This window comes from Chamaea fasciata, unplaced genomic scaffold (genome assembly GCF_029207755.1).
Source record: "Chamaea fasciata isolate MVZ Bird 193981 ecotype frontalis unplaced genomic scaffold, bChaFas1.0.hap1 SCAF_5, whole genome shotgun sequence".
Taxonomy (NCBI): Eukaryota; Metazoa; Chordata; class Aves; order Passeriformes; family Sylviidae; genus Chamaea; species Chamaea fasciata.
The window spans coordinates 33613706-33633496 of record NW_027094090.1 but is presented as its reverse complement, the minus strand read 5'-3'; the positions used below and the strand labels follow the sequence as shown (position 1 = coordinate 33633496).

At 38.3% G+C, this 19791-nt stretch overlaps 1 protein-coding gene across 2 annotated transcripts in view; it reads right to left on the bottom strand.

Moving 5' to 3' along the window:
• Window positions 1-19791, bottom strand: part of MSRB3 (methionine sulfoxide reductase B3) — an 81238-nt gene that overhangs the window by 25885 nt on the left and 35562 nt on the right. For both annotated transcript variants that reach the window (XM_066183194.1, XM_066183195.1), the window contains exon 5: window positions 9816-9844. In XM_066183194.1, the coding sequence (XP_066039291.1) occupies window positions 9816-9844 (29 nt within the window). The remainder of the gene's footprint in view (window positions 1-9815; window positions 9845-19791) is intronic.

Sequence of the window (19791 nt, the reverse complement as noted above, 5' to 3'; positions counted from 1 at the left end):
ATGACACTGCATGCTCTTCATTTATCAATCTTCACGAATTCAGTGAACACTTTGCCTTAGTCTTTCAGCTTCTTTAACAGAGCACGTTTATGTTACTAAATTTGAAGTAACACAGTCCCATCCAAATGTTAAAGCAGAACTGCAGGCTATAACACATTTGATTACTTAGGCATTTTAGTATTACTGTCCATGTCCATCTGTGTGAGGTTTAACCCTGGCACTCTACAAGACAGTTTATGAAAACTCAAAAAAAAACATGCAGGAACTATTGGCAGAGGAGTGAAAGAAATACACTGTTAGTGCTTGTACCAATGATGAGAAACTCATTAAAGCTCAATAATTTTGTGGATAAGTAAAAGCATTCTCAGAGGCAAAGTGCCAGGAGAAATCTCATGAGTTTGAGCTTCTGAAGTTTCCCAATAACCATTCTCACCGTGGGAAGAAGGGTAGAGGGTGCAGGAATGGACAGAGTCTCTGTACAGTCCATCCCAGTCTTGAGCATCTCAAGGCCATGGGGATTTGGATGAAGGTCCGTGTCCTCAGTCCCACCCAAATACAGTCAAGCTACACTTCTGGGTGCCATACCAACAGGCACCCAAGTAAGTGACAACATAGGTCTCAAACTTGGACTTGTGTATTGTCTTCACAGGGGATGGGGAGGTGGTCAAGTACCCTCTCCCTCCTCCCAGAAATAGGAGCCCAGGAAGGGGCATGTCCCACCAGATAGTCTAACAAGACTTCTACTTCAGTCCTGGTCAGAAGTACATCCTTTGGGAAGAGACCTTCCTGGTGTGAGAAAGCAGGGGGACATGAAACCTTACATTAATGTATCATTAAATAAGTTACTTTTACAAAGACTAGAGCAAGGAAGTGAAGATTACAGTTCTGCCACATATATTTCTTTGCTTTTTAAGGAGCGAGGCTTACTTCCTCTATGGTCTATACTGTGATGCCTAGAACCAAAGGAGTGAAAGCAGCTGCTGGTGTAGATCTCAGCATTGTGCTGAGTTTCAACAGCAAAATGCTGCCTTGTTTAATCATACTGGCACAACAATACAGATACAGGTATGCCTGAGATATGTTGCCATTGTGGGGCCAGGGAAGAGTCACACATGCAGATAGTAAAGAAAATAGAATTATTTTAAAAGAGAGCTCCTGTAATTCTCTCCATCAGTTAACAGGAAAAGTGATGACCAACGTAAATTCAGTTTGCCATAGTCTTAATACTACCATGATCTAAAGTACAGTTCTGACAGTAGTCTTTCAATCAGGTTTTTCTTACTATACTTGAGAGCAGGGAGTGCTTTCATTCCAGTGAAACACTGTCTTCCTCTCTTGCATTTTAAATTTGTTTCAAGAACCCTAATGCTCTCAACACAGTACTTTATGCAGCAGATCTTTTTATTCACAAGCACAGTTTTTTGCCGCTCTTCAACCTAAATGTGTCTTAACTGGTTTCCAGATATTCTATCGGTGCTGAGCACTGACATTTCAAACCCCACTCCTCTTTGATTCAGCATTCCTGGAACTCCATTTACATCCCTTCTAGTGGGTGTGACAGGGAAAAAAAATCACTGACTGAAAGGGAGATAATAGTATGGAAGTGAGTATATGAGTGCTTTCAAAATCCATAAATCTTAAGGTAAACACTTTTAAAATAAAAATATAAACACAGGAATTCTGTTCTCATGACCACCTCCTTGAAAACTAAGAGGCAAAACCAAAATGTTTCTGGTTTTAAATGTTAATTTTTCAAAAATACACCCTTCAGTTTTCATATCTGCATTTATTGTGTCAGCCTTCCTTAGCTTGGCTAGAGCAGTTAACAGAATAAAAGACTTTGACATTCTAAAAGTTTCTCAACAGTCACTTAAAATCAGCAAAATCTCTTCCTACTAAGCTTTTCAAAAATTTCAGGTGCTTTCTGAAATATGCCAAAGACCAGTTTAAAGTTTGGGCCCTGACTGAAGCTAGATTGAATATGATACTTTTTAAATTCATTATTATCCTTAGGCCACATCTCTTTGAGTTACATATTTTTCTTCCTATCTGTGAACAGATTAACAGTAGTGAATGATCAATTTGCAAAGCATATTTTATCAGTTTTTTCACATCTGACAATTCTTGCTCATAATTCAAGAAAAAGTGATAAAAATGCAGAAGTTCTATGGGGTAACCATTACTGGAGACACATAAGTAGATTTGGGTTTGTTTAGGAAAGGTAAGATTAAAAAGGGGAAATGAAAATGCATAAAAGAGAAACAGAACTAAAATAATCACAGCTAAATTCATCTTTCTCATGAATACACCTCAAAAGTTCTGTGTGCAAGAGGTTTACTGACACCCAGCAGAAGAACAACTTGGGAGCAGTTGTGTTGTTATTCTCTTAAATTTATTTTTATCCTACTAAGCTTCCACAACATCAGCCATAGAAAATGACTTGGGGATCCCATCCACTCATCCCCAACTCCAGGTACATCCATTCAAGTGATAATCTATTACCATCAAAGTTACGTGCCTAACTCTAAAATTGGTGAGCACTCAAAATGGTGGTTCAGTGTACCCTGAAACAGACTTCTCCAGCACAAGGGATGAACTCATCTGAGGATGTTCATCTCTTCCAGCTGATCTGAGATGAAGCTCAGAGGGCTATGTTAAGGTAGATAGTCAGTTAGTTAAGATGATCCCACTCCCCCAGTATGGGAGAGCTTGCGTAAAATATCCCTCCAAATGAAACACTACCATTTCTCCACAGACACACAGGGATTGTGTGAAAGCCAGACACAGACGTAACCTTAAAGGGGTATTATGCAGATAATGAAAGCACCTCCATTGCTACAGCTAGAAAAGAAGAGAAAAGATTAGTGCTAAATTCGGTGCTTCAGTTTTATTCACAACAATCAAACACTGTGAATATTGATTCTGTGACCTCGATAGGCAGTGTTTGGATTGAAGTATACAGTCTGAGGTTGTTCAGACACCTGGACCATGGCTGATGAAAAGGTTGGGACCACTTTGTAAAGAACAATAAGCGGGCAAGACGACTGTATACAAAACAATATATTCACCCCCCAGTGGAAAGCAAGGTTGCTAAGACTCCCAATCCAATCACATAAGGCTACAATTCTTTCCTTTCCGAAATGCTTTCAGACCTTGTAACCAAATTCACTATTGTCTGGCATTAGACCTGATTGTTATATCCTTACTCACATAAAACTCAGTGCAAATTGTGTAAAACTGGCAGCATTAGACCTCATTGGTGTTTTGACTTAGGACTTAATTCTAAGCAGATGGCTGCTCACATGTACAGTGGCAGTTCATTGGTATGACACAAACTTGTCTACCATTGCATCTTAAAGGCTGTGGTTGCCACTAAATTAAGTCAACAAAAGACAAGTTAATCTTCTTTGCTTCATACTCAGATCAACACTAAAGATTGTGATGGTGATCACTGAACATTCCAGTTTGATTAAAAGCAGCTTGCATTTCTCCTTTTACTTTTAGTACAACAAAACCTGAAATCAGTTTTGACAAGAGACTAAAATGTGAAATAGCAAAAGCTGACAGATCTTTCATATGGTTTCTTAATGGTCATAAAATTACAGCACTACATCAATGAAAGAAAAACATTAAATATTTTAATCTTTATTGAATCTTCTGTCATTATCATGTAGCTAGTTTGTAGTCTCATTTTTTTAATAACAGATTTATTCCAGTTTCAAGTAATATTGTGTTATATCACTCTCATCTTCTTGTACAAACAAGATGTTAAGTTTTTTTTTTTCTCTAACAAATCCAGAGGGAAGAAATAAAAATACCTCGCATCTCTTTCTTATTCAAATTCATAACCCCATAAACCATGCTAATCAAAACAGAAGATGTGCTATTTTGGACAACATGCATGCAGCCACAAAAGGTACTGTGCTTAATGAAACATTGCCTGAAACCGAAACAGGAAAATGCATTTTATGGTAGTGAGAAAATAATGAGAAAAGAGTGAACACATTGACCATAACAATCCTGTCCTGTTAAATTCATCAAGGCACAGAGGCAAAAAACACCCCCATAGTCCTCTGCCTGTTGTGTGGCTGCAGCCTATCCCATAGATAAGCTGCTGAAGTCCAAAGAGTCGCCTGACACCTAGTGTGTGGGGGCTTCAGCGAGGCACCCACTGAATGTCATGGTCTTGCCCCCTCCTCTTTTCCAGAGGCTGATGAGGCTGGCAGTGTGGTGCTTGTCCCAATGGCTTTACACAGCTCTAGATTTCTTTTGAGCTCAGTTCTGATCACAGCAGTGCCAAACATCTCCAGATTGTCACAACTGAAATGATGCCAAGCTTTACAAGTGATACAAGAACAGGTGATAATCAGTTACCACACATCAGCACATAGTTCCCTGGGATGTACCAGTGACATGTCCCAGACATCTAATACTTCAAGTCACATCATCGCACGGCCCTGAAACATTGACCAGACAGTTCCGTTTGCATCTGACTAAATGCTCATCTTGCTGCTGAACATATATAACTAACAGGCCATGCTCCCCAGCCATTGCATCCCCAACAATCTGCATGAAGAGTTGTTAATGCCAAGAATAAAACAGCACTGACAAGTAGCAACAAGATAATCTGAGCTGCTGTTCTGTTTTTGCAGTAACTGTCTCCTGCCATCTCCCTGTGCCAGCTCATGCACCTTTTCAAGCATCCAAGCTGGTGGTGGCCAGAAAGAAGGAAATAATTCCTTTAGGTTGAAAGAGAACCTGAAGAGGTCATTTAACTCATCCAAAAAGCTCTGGAGCATCCCTGTTCTTCAGTATCTCAGTTTATTTTGCCTCTTTTACCTGTTACAGATTTTGCAAGAGATCTTTAAATACTTTTAAATCAAATACTCTGATTGTAGAGTGACTGTTGAACTTGCCATCATGACTTTGTTAAGAACATCAAATACCACTTTTCCTCCCTGTTTCTGAAACTACCTAGCCTTCCTAAGAAGAAATTAAGAAGTGCTCTAACCCAACCTGAGTGGAGAAGCTGACATCAATAAAATTTAGGAACTTATTTCTTAATCTGTATTTAAATCTTTGATGAGTTAGATCAATGGATGTTTTTACAAAGTACCTTGGCTGCTTTGTCAGCCTAAGGTTTCAGGCAAGTTACATTTCTTTTGTGCTTCCCAGGTAGCAAAGGTCAGTAAAAGTTACTCACTTTCAAAATGCCTTTTGGTATTCATTTCTTCTTACTTAGGCAGAGGGTTCCTTATGCTCTTAATAGTTGTACTGATAACTTTCATACAATGGGACTGATGACTGGCTAGGGGAAATCAGGGATTATACTGATGCCTTCAGTTTTAGCTTTCATATTTTCCAGACTCTGTACTGCATTAGTATGTAACTCTGAACTTCATATAAACTGTTCGCAAGTTGTCTTCACAGTTTAGTTAGACAAAACAGTCATTTTCCAGCCTGAGAACTAAGGACACTGTTGCAGCTTCAGGCCCAAAATGTATAAACAACAGTGAATTGAGGAGAGCAATCTGGAAGGATGGGACTTCATAACCTGAACCTGTAATTGGATAATTAACCCCAGTATGTAAATGGACCAAAAACTTATAAAAGTGTGAAAACATGTGACCCATTGTGCATTTTGGGTGTAGCCTCAGCTGGGCTCTTGTACTGCCCAAGGTGTATCCTTTGAAGGCCTTTTTAAATAAATACCTACTTTATTCCTTTAACTCTGTCTAGTCTCTGTTCTAGGTAGCCTCTCAAAGCATCAGTACAGAGAGTTTACAAAGCCCATTGCAGAACATCTGGAAATGTAGCCAAGAGGAATTTGTGAGAGGAAAATATCTGATCACCCCCAACCTTATAATTTTGTTCATCTGTTCTCTAGCACCTGTGCTGGATCATGTAGCCTTGCAAATTAGTATATTGTAGTGGCCACATTTATGGAAAGATACCAGTAAACACAAAAGGTGAAAAAGGAAAGGATGGGAATCTTTATGAGGTGGCAGCATTGTGCAGTGCTGAAGACATGGAGATATTCTGGTGGAAAATGCAATCTGCAGAGAAGAGAAATGACCTTCAGAGTCACTGGCTGACACTGTGAATCCAGACAAGGCAGGAAAAAAAATTCCAGGAACTGTTGGGGGCTCCTTGACTTGCTTTGTACTTGATTGCTGGGGCAGCAGAAATCCAACAAAAGCTCATGTGTAGCTGTCCCTCAGGACAGCCTCTAGGTACATGGCAGCTATTATAGCTTAATTCCTGATACTAATTGGAATGTTTCCAAAGTATCGACGCAAACAGTGACATAAAATCACATACATTATCTTTACATTTCATTTGATAGTTAGAAGCAGGGAGACAGAAGAACAGGTTTTGGAGATCTGTCTCTTTTTTTGAGAGAAGTGTGAAGCTGGCACAGCAGATGATGGGATACAGCTGAAGGCACTGTGTGTCCTTTGGCACTCTTTTTCTTCAGTGCACAGATGTTTCTACAGCATGGCACTTCCCTGACTGTCCCTTTTGCACCCTGCGCTCTCTGATTTTCTACATTCCATAGTCTGAGTGACAGGTATACAGAAAAGGCTCCACTCGAGTCCTTGCATACTGTCCATGAATTTGTCCTTTCTTTCTAACACAGAAAAAACCTGATTTTTTTCCCCACGATTTCACTACTAAGCATTTTAGACACTAACAAAATATTGATAATAAGAACAAAATTTTTTCACCTGTGGATTTTTTGTGGTTTACTTTGTACTCTAACAAATCGTGAGAAAAAAAAAAGAATTCCTACAACCTTTTTTGCTTTGTTAGAAAAAAATCTATTTTAAGTACCAGTAGAATTCATCATATTATGACAGGAGAGTAAATTGTTTCATTTATAAGACCTTCTAACAGCATGAAGCTAACCCCATGGTCTCTCAGACAGAAATTGTGCCAGCTACAGACTTATGAAGAATCAGCAGAGAAAAAGAAGTTTCTCAGATGGAACTGTTAGTCATGATATGAAAAATGTGTGTCCCCTACAGATGTTATAGTTATCTATATGATAAATCCTGATCATCACTGTAGGAATTTTGGAGCTTTCTTTTAAGTTAATGCTCGAGTTCAAATTAATCTTCTTTTGACAATGTTTGTCTAATATTTCAGTGTTGAACAACATTTCCAGGGTTACATTTGCAGTGAGCCTACTGGGTACTTTAAAAGCTGTATTTCTGACTTTGTTCTTGCTTCAGAAAGACTTCTTTTAATTCTTCAATGCTTTGCAAATATTTCTCGGAAAGACAAGTATAATAAGCATTGATAAATGTTTATTAAGGGCACATCTAGACTTGCAAGTTAACTGGAATTAACACTGGGGTTAATCTAGAGCAAGCAATAGCTGTGGAACAACTCCCTGGGAAAAAAATATGTATTCTATAACAAAATTACCTCATTCTCAGGTTCAACACTTGAACTGTTTTGAGTAACATAAGATAAATGAGAACAAAGCATGTTTGTTCCAGTTTGTGGGATCATTACTTTACTTAGGAATGACAGTCTAGGGAATTCAAAATGAAATGAGGGATGTGAAAATACCTTAAGGTGTCTCCAAGAAATTTGAGGTTGCATAAATACAGGCTCAGATGCCAGCATCCCTTTTTAAACCAACACTACATTGACACTTTTTAAAGGACTGTGTAATGCAGAATGTAGTGCTACATAGGGCACTGCACCCACACACACAAAAGAAGGGGTTTTTTAATGAGGATGCCATTGCCAATGCACCTTGAGTGAACAGGATGCATTCACTCAGCAGGAGGTCTGGGATTATTGTCTGGTTTGGGAAAGTTATAGCAAATGCTTTGGTAGAGAAACAAAAGCAGTGATATTTTCTTTGGGTGGTAGATGTTGAGTTGATATTGCCACTATATTCACTTCTCCTCTGCTCTTATATATTGGGAACGAAAGAGAAACTTGGAATCCTTGTGCCATCTGACTGTCATGAACAGCTTCTTGGTGGAAGAAATGAGTGCTCTCCCTATAAACAGAAGGCAGCTGTACCTCTCACAACGATAAAGGGGTTTTCAGCCTTGGTGTTATTTGGTTTTAACATCTACCCTTGGTTGTTACCCGAAACCTGTTCTGAAAGACACAGCACTGATGAGACCGAGGCATTAAACCTTAGTAATTCTCAGTTCCAATACAGCGTTTGGGGCAAAGGTTAAAATGGGACCAGGAGCCCAGGGCAGAAAGGCCTGGTGACATGCACTGAGCAGGCCCACACCACAGCTGCAATAGTGTCAAACTTTTACCATTACCCTAGGAAAAGCCGTGCCCCTGACTTTGCTGCTAAGGGAGTGGCAGGCAGAGTAGTGTACTTAACAGGAGAACTGCTTCAAAAGAGAGTCAGAAAGCTACTTGTAGCTTAAACCACCAAGCAAATTGAAGCTCTGCAAAGAGCATTTTCCCTTCAACAGAAAAGCAGACATGTGACATTCTGCTCCACACCCTAGTTTTGCTGACTGCGCCAAAATAAAGAGAGCAATGGCAGAAAATGTGTGAAGCAATCCCCCATGCAATCCCTCCGTGTTTTGTCAAGATCCAAAAATGAATCTTAGCATAGAGTTTATTCAAGAAATATTTAAAGCAAGTAACTTCAAACTCACAGACTAAAATCATAATAGAAGCAAGATGACACAAATATACAAGATGTAGGCTTTGGCTATTTAAATGCTTCCTGCTGTAGATTTCACTCCCATATAGTCCCAAAGATAAAATCTAATGTGGAAAGAAAAAGTAATGTAATGCCTCACATTTCAAACCTAAATCATGCTGTGACTCGGATAAAAGGAAACGTGCTATTCCATGAACCTCTGATTAATATATATTGTAAAATTCATAACATTATAAGCAATTATAATCACTGCATTAAGCATACTATATAGAAGATAACATTGGCCTCAAACCAAAATTACCATGATAATATCAGGTTTCCTGTTTAAAACAGACTTTTTCATCTTAACAAAAAATGTATTTTGAATTACCTTTTCAGGCAATGGACATTTCACCTAGTTTCAGGACAATAGCCTATTCTTAATTTATTATTGTTTAACTTTAAGGAACACCCAGGAATAGTTAACTGAATAAGTAGCAGTCTGGTATTAGGATATCTATTTTTTCCTCTAACTGCTCTCCTGTTTGCTGTCCTGTGTTTTTTGTCTTGTTAGATACACATTAACCTGTTAGACTGACCTTCACTTTCCTCCCAATCCCTACAATGCATTACAATTCTTTAAAAAGACAACTTGGGAGAGACTGCCTTTTGGTAATCCTCCTCAGTTGAGCTCTACAGGCTGGTCTGGCATGCATTGTGTACCTGCATCTGTCATGAAAATTTGATGACAAATCATGTGTTTCCTGACAGATAGGCTGCACTGACTTCAAATTCCCATTAAATGTTTTTGTCCACCAGGAAGAAAAACACTCTTCTCTATTGAAGTGATCATTTGCAAACTTCAATCCTCAATTTGTTTCAGTCTGTATTATCATATATTTGTATTATAATTTTTCTGGATCAATTAAAGCCTGTTGCAAGATGCATCTTCCCAATCATCTTTTGGGAAAATGTAAAGAGACCGGAACTAATGAAAGGAACGAAAGCAAATGTTTCACAGTAACAATGCTGTTTTCAGAGGGTGAGAAATGAGGATCCTTTTTAAGGCTGACCTACCCCAGTTTGTTTAAAACTAAACTGAACTTGAACTGATAAACTACTCTTTTGAGATTAACCTGAATAGTGTACATTCAGTAAAACACTGTAAATGTAAACATACCTGAATTGGAGTCAAACTTTGTTTCTGATCTGAAAAAGAAAAAGATCGTAAGTTACAAGAACTGCTTTATGCCATAAAAGCCATTTGTCAGACTGATCCCTCCAGCAAATACCATCTTTAACCAGACTGTCTAACTCTGTACATTAACATTTAATGCATTCAAAGGCATTTGAACCCAAATAATAACCATTATCTTCAATATTTTACTGTTTTCTATGCTGTAGAGTTACAAAGAAGATATTTTAAAAGCAAATCACAAAATGAAGAAAATTAAATATAAACTTAAACCAGGATTAAATTATATACTGTGGTGGATCATAGCATACAGTTGCTCATATGAATTAAATAGTTTTCATTCATTTTCATTTTTGAAAAGGCATTAAGAGGATTTAATTCATTCATGAATGTTTCCAATCTATTTTTGAAGCAGATACCGTTTCATTGATGTCATATGTGTTGTATCCAATGATCTGCACTTAATTGTGCAACGTCCTAGGAGGTTTTTGTTAGTGTGTGTCTTCAATTTACTCACTCTGCACATAGGAGTAAGTGGTTTGATTTTCTTAAATGTGGAAAGTGGGGGGTGGGAGAGAGGAAGGGAGCCAGACCTAAATTTTAACTTGTTTTAAAGTCTTTGCAGAAAGACAATGATGTGTGCATTATGCACCATTAGCTTTGGTTGTGCACTGCAGATTTTTCTCTCCCTAACTAGTAGTGTTTTCTTCTAAGGGCTTAGCACTTAGCAAATGAACCCTATAACCTGTATATTTAATAAAAGGAAGAAAAAATTAGCCCTTGTGGGAACATCATGTTTCAGATATCGGTTAATAATACTTGTAAATGTAGAAGCCTTTGAAGGTCTCAATTCAACTGTGGGAAAACTTAAGTTGGGTAATTACTCAAGATGCTGCTGATATGCTGTCAAGCAGAATTAACCCTATGACTAGGGCTATCTACACAATCTGCTACAAGACAGCATTGTCTATATTGAGCTCTCAAACCAATTAACAGGCATGTTCCAATCAGATTTATATCACCCACTAACAATCAGTTGTACACATGGTCATGGCTGTCACAGCAGGACACAAGGTCTGACCAGCAGGAGATCTGTTAAAGCATATTACATTGGCAGCAAAATGCATTTCCCCAGAAATTCTAAGGAGGAAGTACAATGTTGGATCCTTTTACATTGCATCAAGGAAAGGATGTATTTGGGGAAGTTACAGTCCTTCTTTTTTCAGAAACAAATGGGTGAAGTTCAAAAACTAACTGCAGATTTATTTTCAATTTTTATTTTATAAGCTTGTACATGCCATTACACGGAGACGTCTTTTACGTGCACTCTGCATTTTTATATAATCTGCATTGTAATTGTATACCAAATATCTATGCTATAGCAAATAAATATAAAATTAATCATAATTTTAAAAATTAACAGGTTCACACTATTAAACTCATCAGAAAGGAAACAAGTCTCTTCTCTGATCCTGCTCATTCTGCACCTTCCTCCAGTGCTCACAATATTTTACCTTAAATATAACTCTCAGGAGATGAAAAGGTGAAAGGGAAAAGGCAGATCTTCATAATTAATATTTTTAAAGTACCGGCAAAAGCACTGAACAAAGAAAGCATGTTGCTGACATGCCTTCACAAATATCAGCACCAGTGACTGCCCAGGGCACCAGCCCATGCTCAGTTTGGCAGTATAATTCAATTAGCATTTACACCAGCAGTCCCCACCCTGTGAAATGCAATAACCTGGGGGAAATTCCACTGAGTTACAATTAAAGCCACTTAGTGTTTTACTTACAATATTTTCCTCAAGCTGTTGCATACCTGCCTACAGTATTCTCTCTCGCTCATCACTATCAGCAACACCTCGCTACCTACATAGTCAGTCACAACATACAAATCTTACCCTCAGCATCTGCTTATCTTCATGATCAACTTCTCACTGCCTGAATTCTAGATACTCCCTATTAGTTGGTCAAACAGAGCTCTCGCTTCTCAGCCTGAATGGCTTGTTATGGACATATGCACTGGAACTTGTGGCTTCAACAAACTGGCCCAGGGGCCAAGGTGGCAGAGCGCGCATGGGGAGGAGGGTCACAAGGGTCACTGGGCACTGTAATGAGTACCAAAGCTCCAAACAGTCATAAATTACTGGACAACACATCAGAAAACTGATATGGGGGTGATAAATGAATTGAACTTTGTCTGGCAACAGCAGAATAGCTATGAAAGAAAACACAACATGGGAGGTAGTACTAGGAGCCATCAAGAGCAGGAGGGCCACCTATGTTATGGTCACCATTTCCTGTTGGGAAAACGATGTAAAATTTAGGACACAGTATGACAGGAACAGTTAGAAATCTTATTAAGGCACAGAAAAAGTGGAGGAAAATAATGAAGCATCTTTGGCATTGTAAATAAGCAACAAGTGGCAGATGTGAGAGAAGCACTCTGCAAGAACAAAAAGTCACCTTGGCTACTTGAAGGAATGACAAAGGTTACAGCAATTTTAATGGAAGCAGCATTTTTCCCTTCTTCCAGGATTTTTATGTGCTTCTCAACAACATGTTAGACAAAAGTGTCAAAAACTAATTGCACATAGGTGCTAAAAATGCTCAACTGAAATACGGTCATTAAATAAGATAAAATTAAATTCTGAAATTACATTTTAAAGGGATGTTCTGCTACACATGAAAATATTCACTCTGACTCCTTTATACTTTTAAAACTACATTAACTAGAAGGAAAAAACTCCTCAGTACATTGTTTGTTATCATAGTACATAATCTGATATCCAACCTAAGCATCCTACCAGACAAGATGCACCTTACAGAGCCAGATCTTGACTGTACAAATTGTCTTTTATCATTTATCACACCAAGAGGGGAACACCCCAACACCAGCCCCCCCCCACCCCCAAATGAACAAATAGCTTTCTGCATATTTTCTCTGCTATTCTCTCCTATACAGGAGTATTCTAAAAGCCAGGTAATCATTCATAAATATCTTTGGAAAGGAGTCTTTAGGCATAAAGGGAACAAGAGGGTATTTATAAAGTGCTTTTTATTTCCAACTTCGATATGGCTCAAATACACACAACACATAGCAATACAAATGTCAAGTAGGCTCAAGTACCAACACACCATATGCTAGGAAATAGTGAGCTACTGGAAAGATTAAACTAAGCACAAGCTTCCACAATACTTGTAAAGATCCCAGGAATAATTAAGTCAAACACACATAATAGAATATATGATGGTCATTTTATCTGTATTGCAAAGAGGTGCAGGGTTTCAACCTGTTTCTTTTAAAAGACATCATATACCAGATCTTCAGACTGCCAAGTACTAAGAAAGAGAGAGAAATGGAGTAATGATAATCATCATGTGTTCCTATAGTCTGAATTTTAAACTACTGCCTTCCTAAGTATGACTAAACTGCAGTTGTTCAGTGCCACATATTACAGTGTCAACAGACACACTACAGCTGAAGTTAGCGGAGATCTGCTACTAGCCAGGGAAGCAGGCCTTTGTCAAAGAGAGAGGAAAGAGGACTTACTGCAGAACCTCTGCTGTTGTGTTACAACTGCCCTTCCTTTTACCTTTCATGATGAAGTATTTAACAGGTTTGTGTAGGTTTTGTTGAGGAAACATGGGGAACAGCCTTTGGAAGCCCCACAGCTCTCTCAGAAAGTACTCTGCAGTTCTGATCCTTGCATTTTAACATGGAAGAAGTAATTTATTGCTCTTGCTTCATTAGGCTTTTGCATTAGCAGTTTATACCAGGCTGTTCCTTTGCAAGGCTGTGCTACAAGTGTGCTAAACAGAGCATTGGTAGGGGCAGACATTCAATATACTACTCTTCTCTGAAAAGGACTTAGATAGAGTAAAGATCTGTTACTGTCATAAAGATGATGCATCTTTGGTATATCTTCATTTTCAAAGAATTCTATTCCATATTGGCATGGGCAGTTTGCTGAAGAGATGATGGTCTAGCAGGATCCTGATGCAGTCCAAGCCAACCCATATCCTGGTCCAGGTGACTGAGCAGAATACAATCAATCCTCTCTCTTTCGATTGCCTCCCAGTGGTCCAGAAAATACCTAGCTGCAGTATCAGTGTTTCTGCTACAGCATTGCTAGCAAGGCCAGGACAGTAATGCTCAGTTGTGAACACATCCCTGGACCTGGCACTGGTCCTTATCATGCTGATGAGAACCCTAGACAAGACCTAGGCAAACTGCAGGGGATTGTCAAGCCAGGGACCATTCCCCAGAAGCAGAATGAGCCAGGCTACTCTGTTTCAAAGTAGAGGAATTGATGCTGAAAAACACAAGCCATGTCTTGCCACATGCCTTTTGGGCCAGAGAAGAGACTTTTTTCCATTTTATTTTTAAGTATAGACCTAATCCTTCTGAAAATGCAAACCATTCATTACCTGGAAAGTGGTCACTGATCATACCCAGGAGCTGAAACTCCAAATAGCTTCTGGAAGCTTCTGAAAGTCAAGCTTCCAGAAAGAAAAATGCAGCAGTATTCCAATATAAAAATTAATACCTGATGTAACTGCTTAGGAATTTATAAGACCCACACCATCAGGGAATTTGAGAAGTCCCCAAGTTCTAAGAATCAAGCAGAAAGAGCAAAGCTGGGCTTGCTTCTGCGTTGTGGCTTAGGGGACAGATCTTGTGGTGTCTCAGGCAGATACCTCCCAGACCTGGACATCCCTAATGCCTGTCTCTCTTCAACCTTCATATGGATTCTCTGTTATAATACAATAATATATATTATTTGCAATAGTATTATCTGCCACAATCTAGTAACATAGTTGAACTTTTGTTCAGGTCTCCCCTCAAAGAGAGCTTGAATATGTTCTCTCTCCTGGTTTTCTTATTGCTTTAAGGACTTAATATCTTTGAGGTTTAATAACTACTTCCCTGAAAAAATTGGCTGAAATTGGCAAATAGATTAAATTATACAGTTTTATTATTACAAAAGGATTGACATGGAGTCAGCATTATGCTGTACTAGTTCCTTAATAAGCCTGGTTAAAGAAAAAAATTCACTATTGACAGATGATGTGATAATTCCTGTTCTGCATATTGATGAAAAGCCAAATTCAAAAGGAGCATTTTAACATCAGGGAATTATTTAGGTTGGACAACACCTTTAAGATCATCGAGTCCAACCATTAATCAAGCACTGCCAAGTCCACCACTAAACTGTGTTTCTACGTGCCACATCTAAAAGTCTTTGATATATCTCCAGTGATGGTGAAGAGTAGTCTTTGCGTGAGTTCTGTCTAGAGAGACAGAATGTCTTTAATGTGAGAGCTATAAGCAGATAAATATAGAAATATGTACCTTCTGTAGTCATAATCCACAATAATCCACCCTACCTGATTTTTACTGGACGTACATATGTACAGGTAGTAAAGCAAAAAGTAGGTTAAAACTGAAAGCTGAAAATTACTTCTTCCAGAGTGACTGATGAACAGTCAATACAAAGCAGTGTAAATTTCAAACAAGGGAAAAAAATGTATCAGGCTTAAAAGTTTACAAAGAATATGTTGTACTTTTACACTGAAAACAGCAATGAAATTCATACTAGAATCAATATCTATACAAGGATGGTAGAATCAGAATCTATACAAGGATCATCTCCTGTACTCAGCACTGGTGAGGCTGCATCTCCTGTTTAGTTTTAGGACCTCACAAGAAGGACATTGAGGTGCTGGAGTGTGTCCAGAGAAGGATAAGGATGCTGGTGAAGGATCTGGAGCACAAAAATGATGCTCAGGAAAGACCCTATCACTCTCTACAACTACCTGAAAGAAGGGTGCAGCCAGGTGGGTGTTGAGCTCTTCTCCCAAGTAACAAGCAATAGAATGAGAGGAAATGACTTCAAGTTGTACCAGAGGAGGTTTAGATTCAAGATTAGTAAAATTTCTTCATGGAAAGCATTGTCAAGCACTGGAACAGACTGCCAAGGGAAGTGTTTGGGTCACCATGACAGAAAGTATTTAAAAGATATGTAGATGTGGCACTTGGAAACATGGTTTAGTGGTGGACTTGGAAGTGCTGGGTGAACAGTTGGACCCAATGATCTTGAAAGTCTTTTCCGATGTAGACAATTTGTTGATTCCTACACTGGTGAGAACCAGCTTACTTCAAACAAATGTTATTAAGTAGAAGCTGCTGGGTTAGACGGTCTTTCAAGGAAACTAAGAGACAGTGAAGAGAGATTAAGTTGCTCAAGTAGTTCTCATGGATCTTACTAGAGAAACCATATTGTTGACTTCATATGGTCTCTCCTAGACATATAACCAGTGCTGATTTTTCATATGCCTTCCTCAAAGAATATAAAGATCAGCAAGAAAGCTTAAAGATCATTCATTAAGCACGCAGCCCCGGTGCAAGGAAATTCCTTGTAGCCTGATGATTGAAATTCTTCCTTGTCTTGTGAAGGCAAGAGTGGCACTATGTTAATGGTACAATAACATTGCCCAGCCACTCTTTCATTTTCTCTTGATTGGATGTCTGAGACATGTTCAGAAGACCTGACACAGCTCAACAAAAATCAAATGAAAATGTAACATGGATAAGGCTATGCCTGCTAGTACATGTTCAGAAGAATGAAGAGTGTTGGCCAACACCATTACCAAGAATTCCTTCCATGAAGCAATAAAGGCAGCAGTGGGTGTTTTATGAAGACTTGGTAATTTAGTCTTTAGCCCTAAAAACTGGAAACTGATAAAACAATAATATTTCTTTTTTAAAGGAAATTATTCTCCCAGGCTTCCCAGTTCCCATCTATACCACATCTTTCTCACAGTCCTGCATATAGTAAAGGACATGACCATGGTTTATTAAATATAGAATAGATTCTCTCCTATGGCAGTAGCACAAGTTGTGGATTTCACTCAGGACCATTTTAACCTCCTGTTTCCATGGCTGTGGATAGAATGGTATTTTTGCATAATGTATAAGAAAATGCCTTGAAAAATTAAAGCAGACACAACCTTGCAAATACATTTGGCCCTTAGAAAACACTAAGGATTTGGGTGGCATAGGTGGCTCTTTGTGAACTGATACAGAAAAACACAGCCTTGCTGTGGAGACCATCCAGCCATGATAAACGTGACTAAAAAAAATTAACACAAGCGGGTATGGTTAATAAGTATAAGGACTTTATCTTTGGCTTAATAGTTTTCTATCAGGTCCAAGTTCTGCATTGAGACATGCTCCAGCCATACCAGGTGAGGTCCAGTGAAGAGAAAGCCATGAAAAAACACCCTAGGGAAAGGTGGGGGCAGCAGGGCTTCTTCTTTTAGCACAAGCCTACAGCTAGATTGGAGTAAGTGTAACACAAAAGTGCGTAAGAACTGGCTTGCAGAAAAGGAGGTTCTTGAGATTAGTTTATTGGCTCTCTTGTTTATTACTTTCTTTAGGCAGCTGTACTGGGATGTAGGAGACTGCCTAGCATGAAAGTTCAGAGATGGAATAATAAGATTCAATAGCATGATTATGCATTTTTTGTGTGAGGCACCTTTGATTGTGGAAAAAGTTAAAGCATGTCCTCCATAAAACTTGGGAGGTTTCTCATAACACTAGCACAAGTAGGTAGATGAAGAGATGTGACATTCCTAATTGTTTCTTTTATCTTTCATGTGATAGAGTCAAAGTTCTATTTTAAAGACTTACCAAAAAACAGGTCTTTCATCTGGAGTGTAAAATTCATGTGTTCCCTGACCTCGTGTGTCACATGGTAATGAAACAGCGTAAATCAGAAATGTTAAAAGTTGAAGTTTGTTAATATTACTGCTAAAGCTCCAGTCTCTTTCCCAGTTAAACTGACAGGTCCATAGTCCAAATATATATATTTACAGATTACAATGACATAAGAACAAAAAAATTAATGGACATCAATGAGAAACAAATGTAAATGCACGTTTCAGATGGCTATTTGGAAATTAGAAAAAACAAAAACCAAAAAAAATCCCATGCCACCACAAAAATTACTTGCATTTTAAATGGGGCAAGAGACATTCTTTGTATTGTACTCCCATCTTACTCCTAAGGAAATACTTCAGTGATTTACATTCTATGGGGAAAACGTAGTAAAAAGTATTTTGCATTCTCTTATCTATGTTTCCTTCTCACTTTTTTTTTAGCTATCTGGGCTAAGTCAGCAACCAAGATTCAGAAATCTATCTTCCTTGATTGAGGAAGACATTATATCTTGCTACTTTGAGGTCAATAAACAAAAGAAGATAGACTTCTACTGGCTTTTGCATTTTTTTTCCCACTGCTACCAGCCACTTCAGAACAACTGGCTGAATTAGATGTAGGCCAGAGGTAGCAAGAGCTCACAAGGCAACACAAAGACTTTGGGCAGACTGAGTTAAGGCCAATCTAATCTTAGGACATAGTAGGTCAGGTGTTTTCTTCAGGTGCCCACTGGCCTGGAATTATTAAAATTAAAAAAAACTTCCTTCTTTCCCTCTCTCCTCCCATAAAATCCACAGCAGTCTCAAAGACAGTCAGAAAACAGAGGCATTTCCATACAGCTCATTTTACAAAGAGAAATCCAACTCATTAACTCAGGACTATGCCAGAGCATACTGTGCACTTGAGATAATCACAGATAAGTCTCATATTGCAGTTTTTTCCCATCATAAAACTATTTTGAAGGCAACTGGAAACTAGTTCACATTCATTTTTGTATACTACTGCAGTCCAAAACTCACCCCGCAAAAAAACCCTTTTTCCATCAGATGATAGAAAGCAAACGAGTCTTGAAGGTGAAATCCTGACTCCATTGTATTCATTTGCTAAATATGAATTTGCTTCAACAGAGCCAGGATCTCCCCCTAAAAGATTTAGCTATAGTAAGCAGTGGAATGTCTAAGCAGCAGAGTAGAAAAACAGGTTATGGAGACTTTGAATCCCCACTCTGCACCCTCAAGCCAAGGACTAGAGTAACACATGACATGAGATTACTGTCTTGACTATGTCTGTAACCATCAGATTTTCAACCCAAAAGATTCACATTGTTATCAGTTTCCGCAGGTAATCCTTCTAAGAGAGGAATCGGACATTATAGAGATGAGGTGCCTCTTTCATTTTACAGACAGTCTCTTGTGGACAGCTATCACTACCACATTTGGTGATTCTAGAGCTACATCAATTGTATTTTCCTTTCACCTATGACTGGCACAGTGTTCTATACTTTTAGTGCCATCCTGACCATCTTGCTTCATGCTCTTGTAAAGATACCTCTTCAAGTGAGAGGGGCTGAGTTAGGGGAAACTGAGGGGGAAAAAAAAGAAAAAAATTAAATTCTTCATCAGAATAAACACAAGCCACCAGAAATAAGAAAAAGCACATAAACAGCAACTGAATCTGTGCAGAACAATGCAGTGATCAAGGGAATTCCATTAGCATTGCTTCCAACATCAAATTTAGGGCCATAACTCCCACAGTACTTCTAAAAAGTATTTTTAAACCAGCTCTCCATGTGCTAATTGGGATGAATGGAAATTCAGTAAGTAATGCAATTTTCATTGGTTTTGTTTTCTTAACTGCTTGAACTCTCAATAAAGCATCTATACGTCATCAGCTAAAATGCTGTGTGCAAAATTCAGCACCATCACCTGCAATCTCTTAAAGCTACCTGTATGTAATCCTAACAGTCAAACTTCAGTATCTTTTTTACACAGTGAAAGACTGTTGCAATTTCTTGGTATAGCTGCATATAGAAAAAAAAATTAAATTACAATTTTTTTCCTGTCACATTTGCTCTTTTACCTGAATGTTATCTTCCTATCTTATTTGTTCTAATTTTTTATATTTACTATAAGACTAATTTTACTACAGCATTATTTACACTGCTTCTCTTGTATTCCTTAAAAGGTTGAATGACTTCATCATTCTGTGATTCTATGAAATGACTTTATACAATAAT